Source organism: Rhinolophus sinicus, linkage group LG04 (genome assembly GCF_036562045.2).
Source record: "Rhinolophus sinicus isolate RSC01 linkage group LG04, ASM3656204v1, whole genome shotgun sequence".
NCBI classification, from domain to species: Eukaryota; Metazoa; Chordata; class Mammalia; order Chiroptera; family Rhinolophidae; genus Rhinolophus; species Rhinolophus sinicus.
Genome location: NC_133754.1, coordinates 168,821,339 through 168,838,369, shown reverse-complemented (window position 1 = coordinate 168,838,369; position 17,031 = coordinate 168,821,339). Strand labels below are relative to the sequence as shown.

Here is a 17,031-nt window from a genome sequence, read left to right as displayed (position 1 = left end):
GGCTTCTTTGAAAATTTCCTGCTAAAAAACTTTACGCTAGAATGTAAGATATAGATAAAGTACCAAAATTCACTATGAAAAACAGAACTAAATCCTAGGAAGCATTTGTTATGTGCATTTAACATAAGTAAATAAAACATTGAAATAGAGATGAGAAATGAGGAGATAAAGGACTGAAGTGAAAACAAAACTGGCTGAGAAGCTGAAAGGAATAAAGAGAACTGTGTAAAATAAATATTGTGATGTTGACGTAAGAAGTGTCCAAACCTGTAGAGAATTTTTATGAGTTTATTTGAGCCAGACTAATGACAATTTCTGGGAAGCAAAATCTCAACAGATAAAGAAAATGCTCAGGAGAATGGCAGTTTTGCAGCCTATTGTGTGTATTAGAATCAAAGGCGGAGACATAGGAGGAAATCCATTGGTGATAGATTAAGGGGGTAGGAGAAAGTAAAGTGGGGAATTCTCTGGGAATGGATAAAAAATAAAACAGAAAGATATATGCTTCTTTTACATTGGTGGGTACAGAATAGCTAACAATTAATATTTACGGCACATAGAGATGGTATTTCAGTAACAAGATGACAATGAGGGGTTCTGTGATCTTATGCTCTGGTGTGGTGGGCTGTGCCCTGAGGGGTCTGGAAAAGGAGGTGACTCTGACATTTCAAAGGTATGTTATCTTAGATGCACAAAAACAATACACAAGCTCACTTCAGGTAAAGGTTGACCTTTGTCAAGGAAGCTACAGGCCTAGAACGTGACTACCAACTATGACCTGCTTTTAGTTAGGAATTTTTATGTTCAGACCATCCTATGCGGTGACTTTCAGTCTCTGAGTTTGTAAGGCCCACCATTGGTGGCCTCCGCTGAGCTTGTCAGATTTAGTGTATGGCCCCTTTTTCATCCACAATAACAAGGAAAATAAATGTAATGCCAAGATTAATAATTAGAAGTAGAAGGGAAGAAAAACAACAAACACTACATAAAACCAAATAGTGATAATATGGAAGAAAAGTTTGACATGTTTCTACCAAATTGAGAAGGAAATAGGATGAGATAAAAGTGAAAAAAAGAATATATGAAGTTCAGAAAATGAGGAACCAACAGACGAATAATTTCTTTTTCAAGAAATATTGTTCAAAAATATAAAACAATAAATCTTCCTTAAACTGGAGAACATTTGAGTATTCAAATTAAAAATAAGTAAATAACAGACGAGGGTTGGTGAAATTTTAGAATTTGAAGGATAAAGAAAGTATTATTGTAGCTTATGGTGTCTTGTTTGTAGTTAATGTTTCCTAACAAGGAAAAAAAATGTGGAAAACAAGTTGAAACACTGACTAGTCTACTAATTTTCTTCTTCCTAGAGCAGACTGGCTCTGATATAGTCATAATAGGTAACAGTTCATGAAGTCAAGTTTTTTGAAAGCTGACTTATGAAGTTCTCTAGTTATTATCCTCACTCATGGTTGGCTGCAGTTGGAATTATATCCCCATGTAGTTTAATTAATGGAGCCCAAGGGCAAATATTGTCCCCAAGTCAGTTTTGTTGTGACTCCTCCTTTTTTTTTTTTTTTTTTCCCCAATACCATTTTTCAAAATAGTTCTCTTGTGGCCTGACTTTGAGGGTGGGGGGTGGGGTTGCAGTCTTGTGTAACGGTGATGGATCTCGGGTGTTAGAACAATGTTACACAACCCTGCATTTTTATCATTCTAATGACTATTGCTGGACAAGGGGAGCTTACTTCCCTGCCAGATATTTATACAAGCTAATCAGAGGCTTGATACAATACAGATGGTGATAACCTTTTGCCATACAAAGTTCATGTTGATTTTTTTTTCTTTGGCAGCAAAGGGTTTGCCTCATTCAATATTCTGGAGCAAAAAAAAAAAAAAAGTCTATTTCTTAAATGCCTTACAAAGGATAGCAGATGATGTAAACCATTTTAGGAACACTAAAAAGAGAATTAAGTGTTAGTCCTCTGCCACATTCCCCAAACATTATCCCAGATCTATTTACTTCTTAGATCTGTGGGATGAAAACTATTTTTATTGAATTATGTTTTTACTCAGTACAATGAAGCACAAAGATTAGGGTGGCTGGCAAGTAATTTTCAGTAAATTAGCCACTCTTTTATCTTTAAAGTGCATTCCAAACCCAGATCTTGTGTAATTCTTTGCTTGGACTACTAGTCCTGCTATTCTTTTTACTATTTTAAGCTTAATATATTGTCCTGCCAACAGATGTAATGGTTCCTGTAAATATTCACCAGTTCCCTGGAAGAAGAGAAGAAAAATAGACTCACAGCTTTAAGTGTTGTTTATGTAAGGAGCAGTACAGCAAGAAATCGCCACGAAATTCTAACCTGGATGTGAAGAAATGTTATTGACATGAGCCAAGATTAATATTACAAGATAGTATTTGTTCGTGTCAGAAGGACAATAAAGACACAAAAAGGAAACTTTAGCTTTTTTATTTTGTATAAAACTATACAAATACAGCACAGGGGTGCACATGCACACAGATATTCCATTCTGCTCATTCAAGACCAACTCACTCATGTAACTCTCTCCAGAGTATCCTAGAGTTTATCCACTCCACTCATTCGTTAACTCATTCATTGTATAAATAGTTATGAGCACCTACTCCAGGCCAGGCACTATCGAGCATACCATACTGAAAAAGATAATTTACTTTTTTCTCTCTTCTCCTTTCCATCAAAAGTGTGTGTGTGTGTGTGTGTGTGTGTGTGTGTGTGTGTCTTGCTTACAGTTACCTGTCATATTCTTGTAGAAGAGAAAGTAGTCCAAATGAGCAAAAGTTAGGGGAGTGTCCATAGAGGTTAGGATATGATTTCAGAGGGCAACAACTCAGAGAGTTTATCATTTCCTGAAGAACAAGGATGGTGTAAACACAGCTTGCCACATCTTGGAGTATTAGAACTTGGAGTTACCCTTTGAATACTGACATACAATTTTAGAGACAAATAAAATTATATCTAGCTGAGTGCCGTCCATAACAGATAATTGGACTTTTCTCCAGAGGTAGTACTGAATGAAAAAAATATGTGAGTGTGTGTGTGTGTGTGTGTGTGTGTGTGTGTGTGTGTGTGTTTCAGTTCATTCCAATTATTGTTTATGTTGATTGGGGCTTTATGCCTGCCATGTGTACTAACTGAAAAAATAAACAAACAAAACCTTTATTTGGCCAGAAGGAGCTTCTTCAGGCTGGTTACTGATTCTCTTTGGCATGACCTAAGTAGTCTTTAATAGCTTATAATAGTAGGTTTTTGAGGAGTGGGGTGAAGTATTTGAAAACCTCATCTCAAATTGCTGGCTTTCCAGATATTCTCCAGAGTTATTTTTAGTTTATTTTAATTGTCTTTAAATTAAGGTTTAATAGCATTATCTTTAGCTCCCAAACAATAAAAGATTTGGTAAGGATTATTGAATTAGAAACAATACCTAATGATTATATACAATGAAGAATGCTTTCTATATACTTGAATCTTAGAATCTGAGAGAATCTGGATCTTATAGCTGAAAGTACTCCTCAAAATGAATTGAGGCAGTTATTTTTTAAATGATACCATCTCCTTTTAACTTGAACAAAACAGGGTATAATTTTCGCTCTTCCTGACTTTCTGGAGTGTTTCTTGAATTATTGCCTAATAGAGATCAAATGCCTTTTAAAAACTTGCCGCAAAATATACTCCGGTACTTTTTCACCTTTCTTATCCATTTATAATCAAAAGCGACAACAGGAAATTTAGTTACAATGCCGAATTCACTATTGGATTACCAGTTTGATGTTACAAAGTACCAGTGGCAATACATAGATGCGTTTTTAGAAAGATTTCATTTTTTTCCTTCTATGTATAGAAAAGGAACTGCATATAACATTTATAACTCTCTTGCCCTAAAATAATAAAGGAAAGGTTTCAGAATAAGTAAATCAGTATTTTTCTCATGAAGCTAGGACACCACCAAAGACAGCTGATTTTGTGCTAATACTGGGTGGTCCCAGTGAAAAAGATGAAGTATTGAATCAATTCTACAAGGTTGTAGGAGCCGTGGAAAAACAAATACAGAAAGCAGGTTGACCCTTATTGATTCTGGAAAAGACATACTCTGTTAAATTTTCTAACTAGTTAGGCTTCTAGTATATGATCATGAGGTGGAGATAGGTGGGGAGAGAGAGAGAGAGAGAGAGAGAGAGAGAGAGAGAGAGAGAGATATTCTTGGAAGTAGATACATGGGACTCAGATTTGGTTCATGTTTTGAGAGCGTGAAAATAAAAAAACAGTTTAACAATAAGTGATAATATGGATAAAAATTAATTCCATAAACATTTGCTGCTCATCATTAGCAAGTTCCATGGCAGAGCCTCTGCTGCTGCTGCTGATAGAGTTTAAATGCTTTTATGGTGTATAGTGGTTCTGTGAGACCATTGTAAGCACTGGTTTGTGCCTGTTTCTATCTTGCTTTCACTGATCAGTGTTCCTTTCCTTGCTCTTGTGAAATGGTAATGATCTACACAAATACTGCCTTACGTAAGAAGGGCAGCACATAGTAGGTCAGTGCCACCCAGACTCATAGTAACGTTTCCTTTCATTACAGCAAATTCTTCGTCATGCTAGAGAAAACGCGACAAAAGTTATATTTCTCATTACTGACGGATATTCTAATGGGGGAGACCCTAGACCAATCGCAGCATCACTGCGAGATTTCGGAGTAGAGATCTTCACTTTTGGCATTTGGCAAGGAAACATTCGCGAGCTGAATGACATGGCTTCTACCCCAAAGGAAGAACACTGCTACCTGCTCCACAGTTTTGAAGAATTTGAGGCTTTAGCTCGCCGGGCATTGCATGAAGGTAATGCAAATCTAATGGCATCATACGATACGTGTAAATGGCGTTTCCTTCTCTCTGACTGCTTGAAACCCACTAGAGGGTAATACCGAGCCTTGCAAAGTCTTTGCTGAGTATCATGCCCATGTGTCCTTGGTGTATTAAGAAATATGTTGAACTTCGTAAAGAGCGATGACGTTCTGACCTTGCAACAAGAATATTTGTTTTGTTTTGTTTTGTTTTTAACAGCTGTGATATATTTTCACGAAAATATCCATATTCTCCCACCAGAAACCATTAGAATCAATGGAATGAATTTAGGTGTGTTTTGAGGCCACACACAGAGTGGAAAGCCTTAACTTAGATCTCATTTACAGTGATCTGGAAAGACGAAGTAAACATTCAGAGACATGCATAGAGAATCTCACTGGAATGTTTCCAGAAATACACATGAAGATATAGGGACAATAAATACTTAACACATATTTCCTGACCTGATCATTTGAAGATACATATACTTATGTTAAAACTGAAGAGCATTGCCCCCACAGGGAATGCAACCAGTAAATCTGTTCATTAGAGCATTAGAATTCTTTGTACACCATTTGGAAGGCTGTTTCGTTGTATGGTTTAAGGTAGTTGACCTACCAGGCATAGTCTGGGCATGTGTCTTGGTGATCCACAAGAGAAAGTGTAGGTTGGGAGGAAATGAGGACAGGTAATACAGCCTCAGACCAAAGCCATGTAACAAATTAGGCTTGATCCTTGCAGCTATCCACGTGCATGATTCGATTTGATGGGCAAATCATGGGAACGTGAGGTTTCAAACAATCAGTGATGTTCAGAACAAAATAAGCAGATCAACCCCACTGTAGCTCCAAGAGAAGAATTTAGGGCAAGGTCTGTTATTTCAGTCTTTAATCAAATAACTCTAGTGATGGCATTTATTATTTACGCTGTAGCTCACAAGCAATACCCTTACGCAGCAGTCAGGACTGTAGTTTTATTTATGGATTTGAGCAAGAATTTCGTAAACCTGGTTACTGCTGCCTGATCTCATGCTGAGGCCGTGGAGCACTGCTGGTGTGGAAGCCAGGGGACTGACATGTACACTGACTGCGTTATTTCCTGCTGCATCTGGAGACTCCTTACTGAAGTGCTTAATTTCTGCCTGACCCTGCATGGCCTCGAGAACTTCGGATGAGGTCCCAGACTGAAGTAACTTGCTGGCTGAAAGAAATTCCCAGTCTGTGATAGTGCAAATAACACACATTCATGTTTGGGTGCAGGTGGGGAGCAGTTGGGAATGAGACAGATACGAAAAGATATTTTTCTCCAACTTGCACTTCAATTTTAGTTTTAGAGACTGTAACATTCGACTGTTAATTCATTTCTTTTTTTTTTTAATCCTCTGTCATGTGTTATTGGTAGATCTGCCTTCTGGGAGTTTTATTCAAGAGGATATGTCTCATTGCTCATATCTGTGTGAAGCCGGCAAAGACTGCTGTGACCGAATGGCAAGCTGCAAATGTGGGACACACACAGGTCAATTTGAGTGCATCTGTGAAAAGGGGTATTACGGCAAAGGTCTGCAGTATGAATGCACAGGTGAGTCTCCAGTTTGTGTGTAAGTCTATCAGTTATGTGTGCTGTGTAAAAGACGACCCTTAAACTCAATGGCTTAAAACAATAAGTACTTATTGCTCATGAGTCAGCTGGGCAGCTCTTTAGGCCTCAGCTGTGTCAACTCATGTGTTTGTCATCAGCTGTGAGTTGAGTAGGCTGCCCTGCTGATCTTAGCTGAGTTCTCTTGTTTGGGGATCAGCTGGCTGGAGACTGGTCTAAAATGGCTTTGTCGAGGACCACGAGGCTGTCCTTTATGTGGTCTGTCAGATTCCATCGGGCTGCCCAGGCTTGTTCATGTGGTGGCAGCAGGGTTCCAGGAGGAAGAATAGAAGCTGGCCAGGCCCTTTGAAGCCTAGGTTCAGAACTGGGAGGGGGAGGATTTGGGGTCTCTTATTTGCAGTCAGTCAGTAGCCAAATCTGTCCTCTCTTAAGTCAAAATATGCCGCAGTGACTGTATGAGATTGAAGCCAGTGGGATTCTGGTCCTCAGGCCACATGTAACTTGTGAGATTGTCACAAAAATACAACATTCACTGGATGGTCTTTAAGCTCTTCATAAGTCTCCGAAAAGGAACTTCACAAAGCTCTAAAAGTGACATCACTTCAAAATGAAACTCACTTCATTGACATTTGTAATTTCACCTCCTCTACCTTTCCTTACCAGAGGATCTTTATATTTTTTAATACTTTGTTAGAAAGGCAGGAAGAACAACTGAGGATTCATGTGTTCGGCATCATATTTTAGGTAATATCTAATACTTAAAAGAGTATGTGATTTTTCCTGTGACAGCCTTTTGTTTGTTTGTTTTTAACCTAAAAAGCAACATGTTTTTTATAACTTACAGCTCTTCCATGATTTGCTGTTTGAGAAAAATGCACTCCCATAGAAATTAACACTCACCAGGAAATTTTAGGAACAGTAGGTTTACTTTATACTGTACCATGTGGCCTGTCATTGCTTGTTTCACGTGAACATTATTTGTTCTGACATTTAAAAGGCTTGCCCTGAAACACAGAAATCTGTTTCTCCTCATCTACCTGACCTGCTTTCTCTTCTTCTTTTCCTCATAGGACATCTCCTCTTGTGTTCTTTTACTCTCTTTTATTCTTGCTGCCCCCATCTCCCTTCCCTTAATTTCTCTTCCCTCCCTGGCCCTGAGCCCAGCTGGCAGACACAGCCTTCCTGGGTCTGACCGTCCACCCTCACCCAGCAGAATCACTCCTTTGTTGGCCCTGCTCCCACTCCACCCAGCAGGATTTCTCATTTAAGCAGCAAAAAAAAAAAAAAAAAAAAGAGAGAGAGGGGTGGGGGGAATCAGCCCAACTGCCTCTGAGTTGGCAAAATGCCTCCCCTTGAATCTTCCCACATTTTCATCAACAGCCCCGCTTGGCACTGTTCCCAACACCCCCTCCTTTCCTCCTCCCATCCTAGCCCACCAAACACAGGCAGAAGCTCTCATTTTCTTGCTCCATGCTGTAGTCAGCATGTCTACTGACCGTGTGGTCCCAGACTGAACTGCCCCCTGCCAACGAGCCACTGCCGTATGGCTGCCCAGCAGCCTCAGCCACGCTGTGCCACAGCCCCTGCTGCTCCATGGCACTGTAATCTTGCATCCCAGGGGAGAAGCTGCAGGAAGAGAGGGAGGCATTTCAGAAACCCACTGCTCCTGGTTACCCAAGTAGCTGTGGCGGTTACCGGCCGAACACTCCAGGCTGAAAGGCACAGCAGTCTGTAGAATGGATGAGGTTGGGTAGGCCTGTCAGTAGAGCTGCAGTTCAGGGCCCAGGAACCCTCTTGCTGCTGGTTCTAGCCAAGAACACCAAGCACGGAAGGATTCCTTTATCCATCCCTTCTGTTAAATTAGTAAACCTCAGCTTAATACTTCCCTACATACAAGATTTAAATTAGATATATGTTCATCAATATAAATGTTCATATTGTTGTCTTTAGTATTTGTTTCTAAGGCATTAGGAAAAGTCGCAGTGGAACCCCAAGATGTACACTGTGACTTTGGATAATTGCATGCCAGGAGCTAAGAGAAAATAAAGAAATTATATCCTTCATACGGCACAAAAGACTTCATACTAGACTCTTTTTTTCCCGGAAAGATAGAAAGAATTATTAGCTCTAAATCATCCAGTACTGAAAATCTGGAAGCCATGCGCCCTTTTAAAAATCTATTCAGTCGACAAATGTTATTGAGCACCGTCTCCATGCCCAACCCTATGTTAGGCATTGGGTCCAGGCAGGAATTCAATGGTGACCAGGCAGACACGGTCCACCTTCTTGGAACTCACAGTCTAATCACACATATCAGTTTGTCAAGGCAAATGCCGACGAACACTATTAAATAAAAATGCCTGTGGTATAAAAAGGGACTCCAGGAAAGGCTCGAGTAAGATCACATCCTCTAAGCTAAGATCTGAGGGATAACTAAACCATAGCTGTTGGATTGCTCCAGGAGAGACCTTTCCTTCTGAGTCGTTGGAATTCTGAGTATTTACCCTCACTGTTGAAACAATGCCTTTCAGAAGAAAATCATTCTTTCCTCTTGAGAGCCAAAAGAAACCTCAGAGATCATCTGCTCTAAACCCCTCATTCTGTGAGAGGAAATTGAGGTCTCAGGAAAGATGAGTATTTTGCTCAAGGTGGCATATCCAGCTATCAGCAGGACCTGGGAAGAGACTCAGGACACTTTCCTCTAAGTCCTGTGTTATTTCTAAGCTACCACACAACTTATTTTGCATTTTTGAAAATAGCTTCTTATATATATTGCTTTTCCATAGACTGTGCTCAAAGTGTTTTAAAACAAAGAAATATATGGCTCAAATTCACTCTCTGCTGATTACAAACAATGTGGTTTTGGATGACTAATTTCTTCTGATTCTCAGTTTCTTCTGTAAAATGGGCTTAATAATGATATAGCTATATATATGTGTATATAATATATATACACACATACATACATATCTTATATATATCTATGTATATAGAAGTATATAGATATGTATGTATATTTATACATGTGAATATATATGTGTGTATATAGAGATATACAGATATGTATTGGGGTAATTGAGAGAATATACTTAGAGTACTTAGGGCAATATCTGGCACATCAATTCTCTATTCATGGTAGCGTTTATTATCAATCATTGTGAAATAATATATACACGAGAAAGCTAATGAACGAACATTAAAATAATTACCGCAAGAATGAGATACTTGAAAATAAGTGACACTATATATTTTGTAAATTTCACTCTTCTACACTAGACTAGTGGCCCTAACCTTTGAAACTGCTCTGTGGGGGTAAGGGAGATGTGTGTGTGCAGGTGAATACCATCAAGAAACCTTACACCTACCAAAGGTGAGATACAGGTTTGACCGAATGAGTATCTAAAGAAAATCAAGAATGCTGAGAGAAGGCAGTGAGGTAATGTGTCATTGGATGCTGAAGAAAGAAGAGGCTATTTGCCTTGATTAGAGGAAATTTATACACTGAGACAAATTATATTTGTTAATTAATTTTATAGAAAAGTAGAATACTAGAGCTAGCTGTAAGGGTTTTTCTCACCATTCACTTGGGCAACAAGGAAACTATCCCATGATCATATAGGAAATTTGTGGCAGAGCTGAAGTGGAATTAAGTTTTCCTAGTTCCCACTCTGGGGTCCTTTTCTCAAAGGCCTGTGAGACCTCAAAGGAAGCTGAGGAATGCAATGCTCCTGTGATGTCCTCCTTTTCCCTCCTTGTTCTGAGTGACTGGCAATCTGGGTTGCATCCGTCCTCATATATTGACCTCCCACAACTCCGTCCAAGGCAATAGCTTCACTTGAAATGACCTGAGCCCCACTGTCACAGTAAGCAGCTGCTTCATGCACAAGATACTGATGCACGAAAAACTTTCAATAGTTGTGGATCTGTTCCACATCATGAACATTTTAACTTGAATGCAAGTTTGAAGAAATGTGTTAGAAATTACTAACAAGTAATACTTTGCCAAAGAGTTCAATTTTATAGGACATTGGTATATTTGAACTGGTTTTTAACTTCTCTTGGCTCCAAAGTTTGAGTTGGTTTCAAAATAATCATGTGCCTTTAGCTGGTGGTCTTAAAGAATATGTGCTAATAGGTTTTCCAGATGCAAGGATTATATAATAAATAGATAACCCAAGGTAAAATGATGCTTTGTTCATGTATGTCTCGGTCACTTGTGTAATGTCACTGAACACAGAAACAGTATTTGACAGAATTTAAACACTAAAAAAATCTGCTGCTAGGAAAAAAGAATTTGAAATACAATTGTAATACTTACCAAGCCATCCCTTATGCGGTCCAGTCTAAGAGACACATTGCAGTGAAAGAAATCCAGTTCAGCAACCAAAATAAATGTCAAAATAGTACAGGTCCTTCACTTGATATTCTCTAACTCCAAAATAGAAACAGCAATTCTTAACATTGTCCCTTTTCTTTTTATATTTTCCCTTAAGAACCATAACTCTTCTGCACTATCTGCTTAAATTCTCCTTTACAGACACACACACATGCACACATGTACACACACACACACACACACACACGCACACACGCTCGCACGGGCCTCCCAGCTCTAGTTCCAACCTCTTGTCCTTCTTGCTCTTTCTTACTGATTCTATGTCACTCTTTAGGGAACCAGAAATGGAGAAAGTCCAGGGACACTTCCACATCAGCACCTTTTGTTGTTGTAAATCAATGCTTTATGAAATTCCTATGCTATAGATAGATTGGTTGATTTTTAAAAACCCTGCATAACTCAGTTTCATTTTCTGCAAACATTTTGTATGATTCAGAAATTCAGGTATAGGACTTTAACACTACATTAGCAGGTTTAAAGGGTTGAGAAAATATCCGCTAAGATTAGTTATTGAAATTCATTCAGCTAAGGGAAGAGCACTGACAAACTGTGGAGTCTAAGAAATGAAGGTGTTGCTTCCTTTTGTAGCTCTAGTGTTATTTTTTCATCCTTCACATTTAACATAGGCGTTTGGACCGTGATGATGATGATGATGATGATGATGACGACGACAATAATAACTGGTGGTGATGATGATATAATAACAGCTAATATTAAAATAGTGCTCACTTTATTCCAGATACTTTTCCAAGCATTGATGTATATCAACTCCGTTAATGTTCACAATAACTTTATGTAATATTGTTCCATTTTAGAGGCAAGGAAAGTAAAAGTCTGAAAGGTTAAGAAACTTGTCCAGGGTTACCCAGCTCATAGAGCTGGTTTATGAACCTACATTGTCTCACTCTAGAGTCTAAAGTCAGCCATAGAGATAGACATTCAACAAATAAACACACAAATAAAAATATAATTTCAAATTCTGTTCAGTATTAGTTTGATCCTTAGGGAATCATCGATAGTTGATCATTTTCAGCTCACAAAATAGCAGAATCATATGGTTCGACCTAATATGAGAAAGGAAAAGAAGAAAATGAGTTATATAAAATACAAATCTGCTTAATGTGTTTAAATTATGACTCATTCATAGAATAAACTTCAAAACCCTTACCGTGGTATAAAGGCTTTGCATGATTTGATCTCTCTTTACCCTTTGAGCTAAAAGCTGGAATAGTTATAGTTTCCCCCAAATACCAAGCTATTTCATCCCTCAGACCTTTTTTCATGCTGCTCTGGCTCCCTTTCGCACCACACCCAACTACGGTCTTTATTCCTGCTTCATCAGACTAGTGATTCTGACAGGCTGGGACTTTCTAGTTCATTCTGTATCCCACTGCCTCCGTGCCCTCAGAGCCCATAGGAAGCGCTCAGGAAAAGGGATTGGGTAAGACATCAACTTGAATACCAGAATCTTAAATGGACAAGAACACATTATTGAAATCTTAGGCCATTGTGTGGTTTCCACATCTGCCTCGGGCACCACAGGATCCCTAGCACAAAGACACATGGTAAAAAGTCTTTAGGAATGTATTTAATTTATTTGAACGCAAAATAGTTACATTTGGTTCAACTTTGTCAACAAGAAATCAAATGCAGTGTACCGCTGATTTACCAGATTAGTCCTTTTTAGATGGCTAGATCATCAAATCAGTTGTGAATAGCCAGTGAACTCCTGTAGTAAATCCAAGCGGTTGCAGCTGTTCTGAATTTCCCCTGCAGGAATTGAGAGACTCCGAGTATGAAGACAATAGGCATCTTGAGGACACTGCTCCTTTGCAGAGATTGACTCCATTTTATTGAGTTTGGAATAATTAGCAGATTGAGAATTATAGCTGGATGTGGGCCAAGGCTGAGGGCTAGATAACAGAGCCAAAGCCCCAGTTATAATATTTTTCATTAAAGGAGGATACACTATAGAAATAGAAACACTGCAATATTTATGTGGGAATATCTTATTATATATGTAAACATATGCACAAATCCCCACCCCCACCCTGCACACACATTTTCCTGTCTAAGTATTATATCATTTATTTGGAAAGAGAAAGGACAGAGAGCTCTAGAAATTCTTGAATGGAAACCAAAACATTTGGAAATCTTGTTCTCTGAGCAGAGCTTAGCCGATTATTTTTTTTTCCCAAAAACATCCCCAGCAGTGCCGAATAATGGATTTGTAAGGTGTAAGGAATTTGTACAATCTATTCCTATTTGCTTTTTATAAGAGAATATTGCTAGCATGTTGACATGGTTTCCCATCCACTTAAGGAGTAGAATGGATAACTGTTGCCTTGTTCAGTTTTCCACGGAATGAGGTAGGTATTCAGTCCTGATAATATATTTCCCAGTCTGCCATGATTTTATAACGGGAAAACACATAGAATTAGACGATAAGTGTGACACATTGCCAAACTCCAGAGTCAGTATATTGTATTTTTAAGCTCAGTTATTGTGTTCTTTAGCTCTGTGACTTCTGTTTGATATGTTCTGATATTTTCTCTTTGTTGAAGTTCACACAGTTCATCCAGTCTTCTCCCAAGGTTTGTGAACATCTGTATGACCATTACTGTAAATTCTTTATCAGTTAAGTTACTTATCTCCATTTCATTAGGGTTCTTTTCTCAGGTTTTATCTTGTTATTTTGTTTTTAGAACATATTCCTTTGTTTCTTTATTTGGTTGGACTCAATGTGTTGGTTTCTATGCATTAGAGAAAACGGCCACCTCTCCCAGTCTTGAAGCAATGGCCTCCTGTAGGAGATGAACCTTATCATTCAACCCTACCCTAGCTCTTGGTTGTCTCTGAAACCTTTGTTGTTGTCCAAGCAGCCTATTTTATCTTGAATGACTCCTAGTAGTTGAGGGTGTGCCCAGACCGGTCAGTATTCCAAAGGGGAGGATCTGAGTCAGCACTTAGATTCAGACTGATTGGAAGCCATGCCCTCAGGTAGCAGCTTTAGTAGTCTGCAAATGTATACAGTCTTTTGGAACCACAAGCTAAGCCTTGCTGGCCGCCAGAGCCAGGCAATCTGGATGTGTACCCTGGGCAGCAGTCACAAAAATTGGGGCTCCACACAAGTGTATATGCTCCTTTCTGGGAGATATCGGAGAGCTGGCAGACGGAGGGCACAAGGATGGTGTCCACCCACCTCCATTCCCTGAGTACACCCCACAGGCCCCTAGTTGTGTGCCAAACCTGAAGCCTGCCCCTCAGGCCAAAGCTCCAGGACAAGCACACAGGCCTGTTTCACAGAAGGATTTGGGCTATGTTTTAGTCTGCTGTCTGTGCAGTACCCTGGGGGTGGAACCCTGCCAAGAACTATCTCTCTAATTGTTACACCCTGTGCAACCCAGAGCGCACGTCCCCCTTGCCACTAGAGCCAAGCAATCAAGGAGTATCCCCTGAGAGCAGTAGCTGCAAAAGCTGGGGCACCAGATGCATGTCAAAGCTCTCCTACAGGAGATACTGGCACTCTAGAGTGTGGCAAATAGAGAGCACGTGCAGTGGTACCTTCTGGGGGGGAAAAAAAGCCTACTATTTGGAAAAAAAAAAAAAAAAAGATGGCTCCCACTGGTTAGAACAAGGCAGCAGAATAGAATGAACCAAATGCCTGCCAGCCAGCAGGCCCCTGGATGTGTGACATATTAGATGGATGCTCCTCAGGCTCAGGCTTTAATATTCGCAAATGAGCCTCATTCACATAAAATCTGGGTGCCTCTGGATCAATTGCCTCTGTGCTGAGCCCTGGAGCCCATGAGTTGCCCTTTAAGAGCCATTTTTCCATTCGTTATAATCTTGTGGATGTTTTGAGGGTTCATCTCTCAGGTGCAGGTCTTAAAAGTTGGGGTACCCAGTGTGGAGTTCAAACCCTCCACTCCAAATGGAGAAGCTTTGGGTTTTGAGTTCCTTCCCAACTGTGGGACGCCATGCTGGGAATGGGGCCTATGGGGAGACTGTGTCCCCCTCTCCTACCCGCTTCCATGCGGGTCTTCTCCTTAACCCAATGCGTAGGGATTGCTCAGACAGTTTTCAGGTTTTCTTCAGAGGAATTTGTTCCACGTGTAGCTGCAGGTTCGGTGCATCCTTGGGAAGAGGTGAGCCCAGGAATCTTCTGCATCGCCATCTTGAAACAGACCCGCCCAAAGGCAATGTATTGCTTTCCTTAGAAATACTCCAAAATGTACCCAATATTCTAAAATTGTCAAAATAACGATTAGGATCATTTCCTGCTTATCGCTGTAAAATCTTCTTTTTTCCCTTCTTCTTTTCCCCAGCTCCGTTATTACTCTTTCCAATAACAATGAAAAGGAGACAAAGGGAAAACACTTAACATCTGCTAAATCATTCGTCTTCAGATATTTTTTTGCTCATGTAACTCCTAAAACGATATTGACAACCCGAGTAACCCTTGTTAATTTTTAAGCAGCCATCTGAAAATTTGGGGCAGGGTTTTAAAAGGTGGCATTTCCATAGTGTATAGACTTTTTAAAATAAAATTATTATATCACTTTTGAATGTACCCCATGACATCTAAATGCTATAGCAAATGTGATTCCTTATAGCAGTGAACAAGCATATTATTTTAAACTTGGCATGGTTTCTTGTTTCCTTAGGTCTTTTCCATTCTTGTTCCAGCACATAATTCGATTCTGATGCAATATATTTTTATGTCCTAAAACATTTTATTGATCACAGCATTCCACTTCTCTGCTACAAAAATTGTGAATATAAATTGACAATTTTTAAATTTTCTGTGACCACAATTGCTATTAGATTGAGTTATTATTATAATTATTATTTGTATATAATTTGCCAAACATATTATACATTTGATACTTATTACACATGAAAATATGTGATACATTAGAGATTCATCTCTTAATGAAATGGATCATTCGTGCACGTATCCATGGATTTCTGTAACTCACTATTAGAATAAAAGAGCATATGGCATCAATTTCACTTCTATTTTTCATTTGTATAGGTTTTAGTGATGAAAGCCTTCTTTATACAAATATGTAGAAGGGACTTGAAAGAGTTGTGTTAAATTGATGTCACTAAATTCTTTGAGTTCCTCCTGAGTTACGTACCAAAAATAACATGAGTTATCTATCATCAGAAAGTCTTATAAATGATTTATTAGCTGATGATTCCCTTAGGTCCTTTTTCAATTTTATTGAAACTGAAGAATTGGAAAATGTATAGCTTGCAAAAGGAGTTGTTACCCAATCAATATAATCATTCGCTTTCTCAAATTTCTGGAAAGTCCTACAAAGAGACCTTACTAGGACTTATTAAAAGACTACCTGTTAACTATTTCACTTGGAGGCACTTTGTTTAACCTAATTGTGTTTGGGAAAATCAAAACAGTACACATTTTAATAAACTTTTAGTAAGTCAATAGTTTTTGATAAAATCATTTTACCTTACAATGTACATTGTTATATGTTTATCAAACTCTTGGAGAAACTGCATCTTGGAGCTTCTTAGAGGACCTGCTTATTGTTTCTTAATTAAAGAGAGGTGTGGTTGGTTGGAGGTCAGGGATATTTTTTCATGCCTAACTATTGCTTTATAGACATCTTGATACATAGAATGGCATATGATGAATAGTATACATGAGTATTAGAATGACTGGAGAGGTATATTCCTGCATAAATTCATAAATTGAACTACTCTTTCATATATCAGTTTCAATAAAATGTTACAGTTCTTCACGAAGGTCACACAATTCTCTTTCAAATCATTCTTAGCAAATACATAGTTTTTTTATTATTGTAATGGATTTCACCACATTTTAAAAACGTAATGCGTCTCCATAAAAGTTGATTGCTTTTGAAATATTTATCTTGCCACCTTACAAATCTGTTCTATTAATTCTAGTGATTTTCAGTTGATTTCTTTGGAGTTTCTAGGTTAACAGTATTACATGAAATAGTAAAATAAGTCTTTTTTGTTTAAAATATTAAATATTGGTGGTACAGCAGAGTGACCTTGCTTTATTAATTTTTATGGTTGTGCCTTCAGTATTTCACATATAATGAATGAATGAATTTTTTTCTTGTAACTTGTTCCATAGTGCATGACTTATTTTCATGTG

General features: G+C 38.6%; 1 protein-coding gene across 2 annotated transcripts in view; it reads left to right on the top strand.

Moving 5' to 3' along the window:
- SVEP1 (sushi, von Willebrand factor type A, EGF and pentraxin domain containing 1) overlaps positions 1-17,031 on the top strand; it is a 164,134-nt gene that overhangs the window by 19,696 nt on the left and 127,407 nt on the right. For both annotated transcript variants that reach the window (XM_019749534.2, XM_019749535.2), the window contains exons 2-3: positions 4,624-4,879; positions 6,287-6,463. In XM_019749534.2, coding sequence (XP_019605093.2) covers positions 4,624-4,879; positions 6,287-6,463 — 433 coding nt within the window. The remainder of the gene's footprint in view (positions 1-4,623; positions 4,880-6,286; positions 6,464-17,031) is intronic.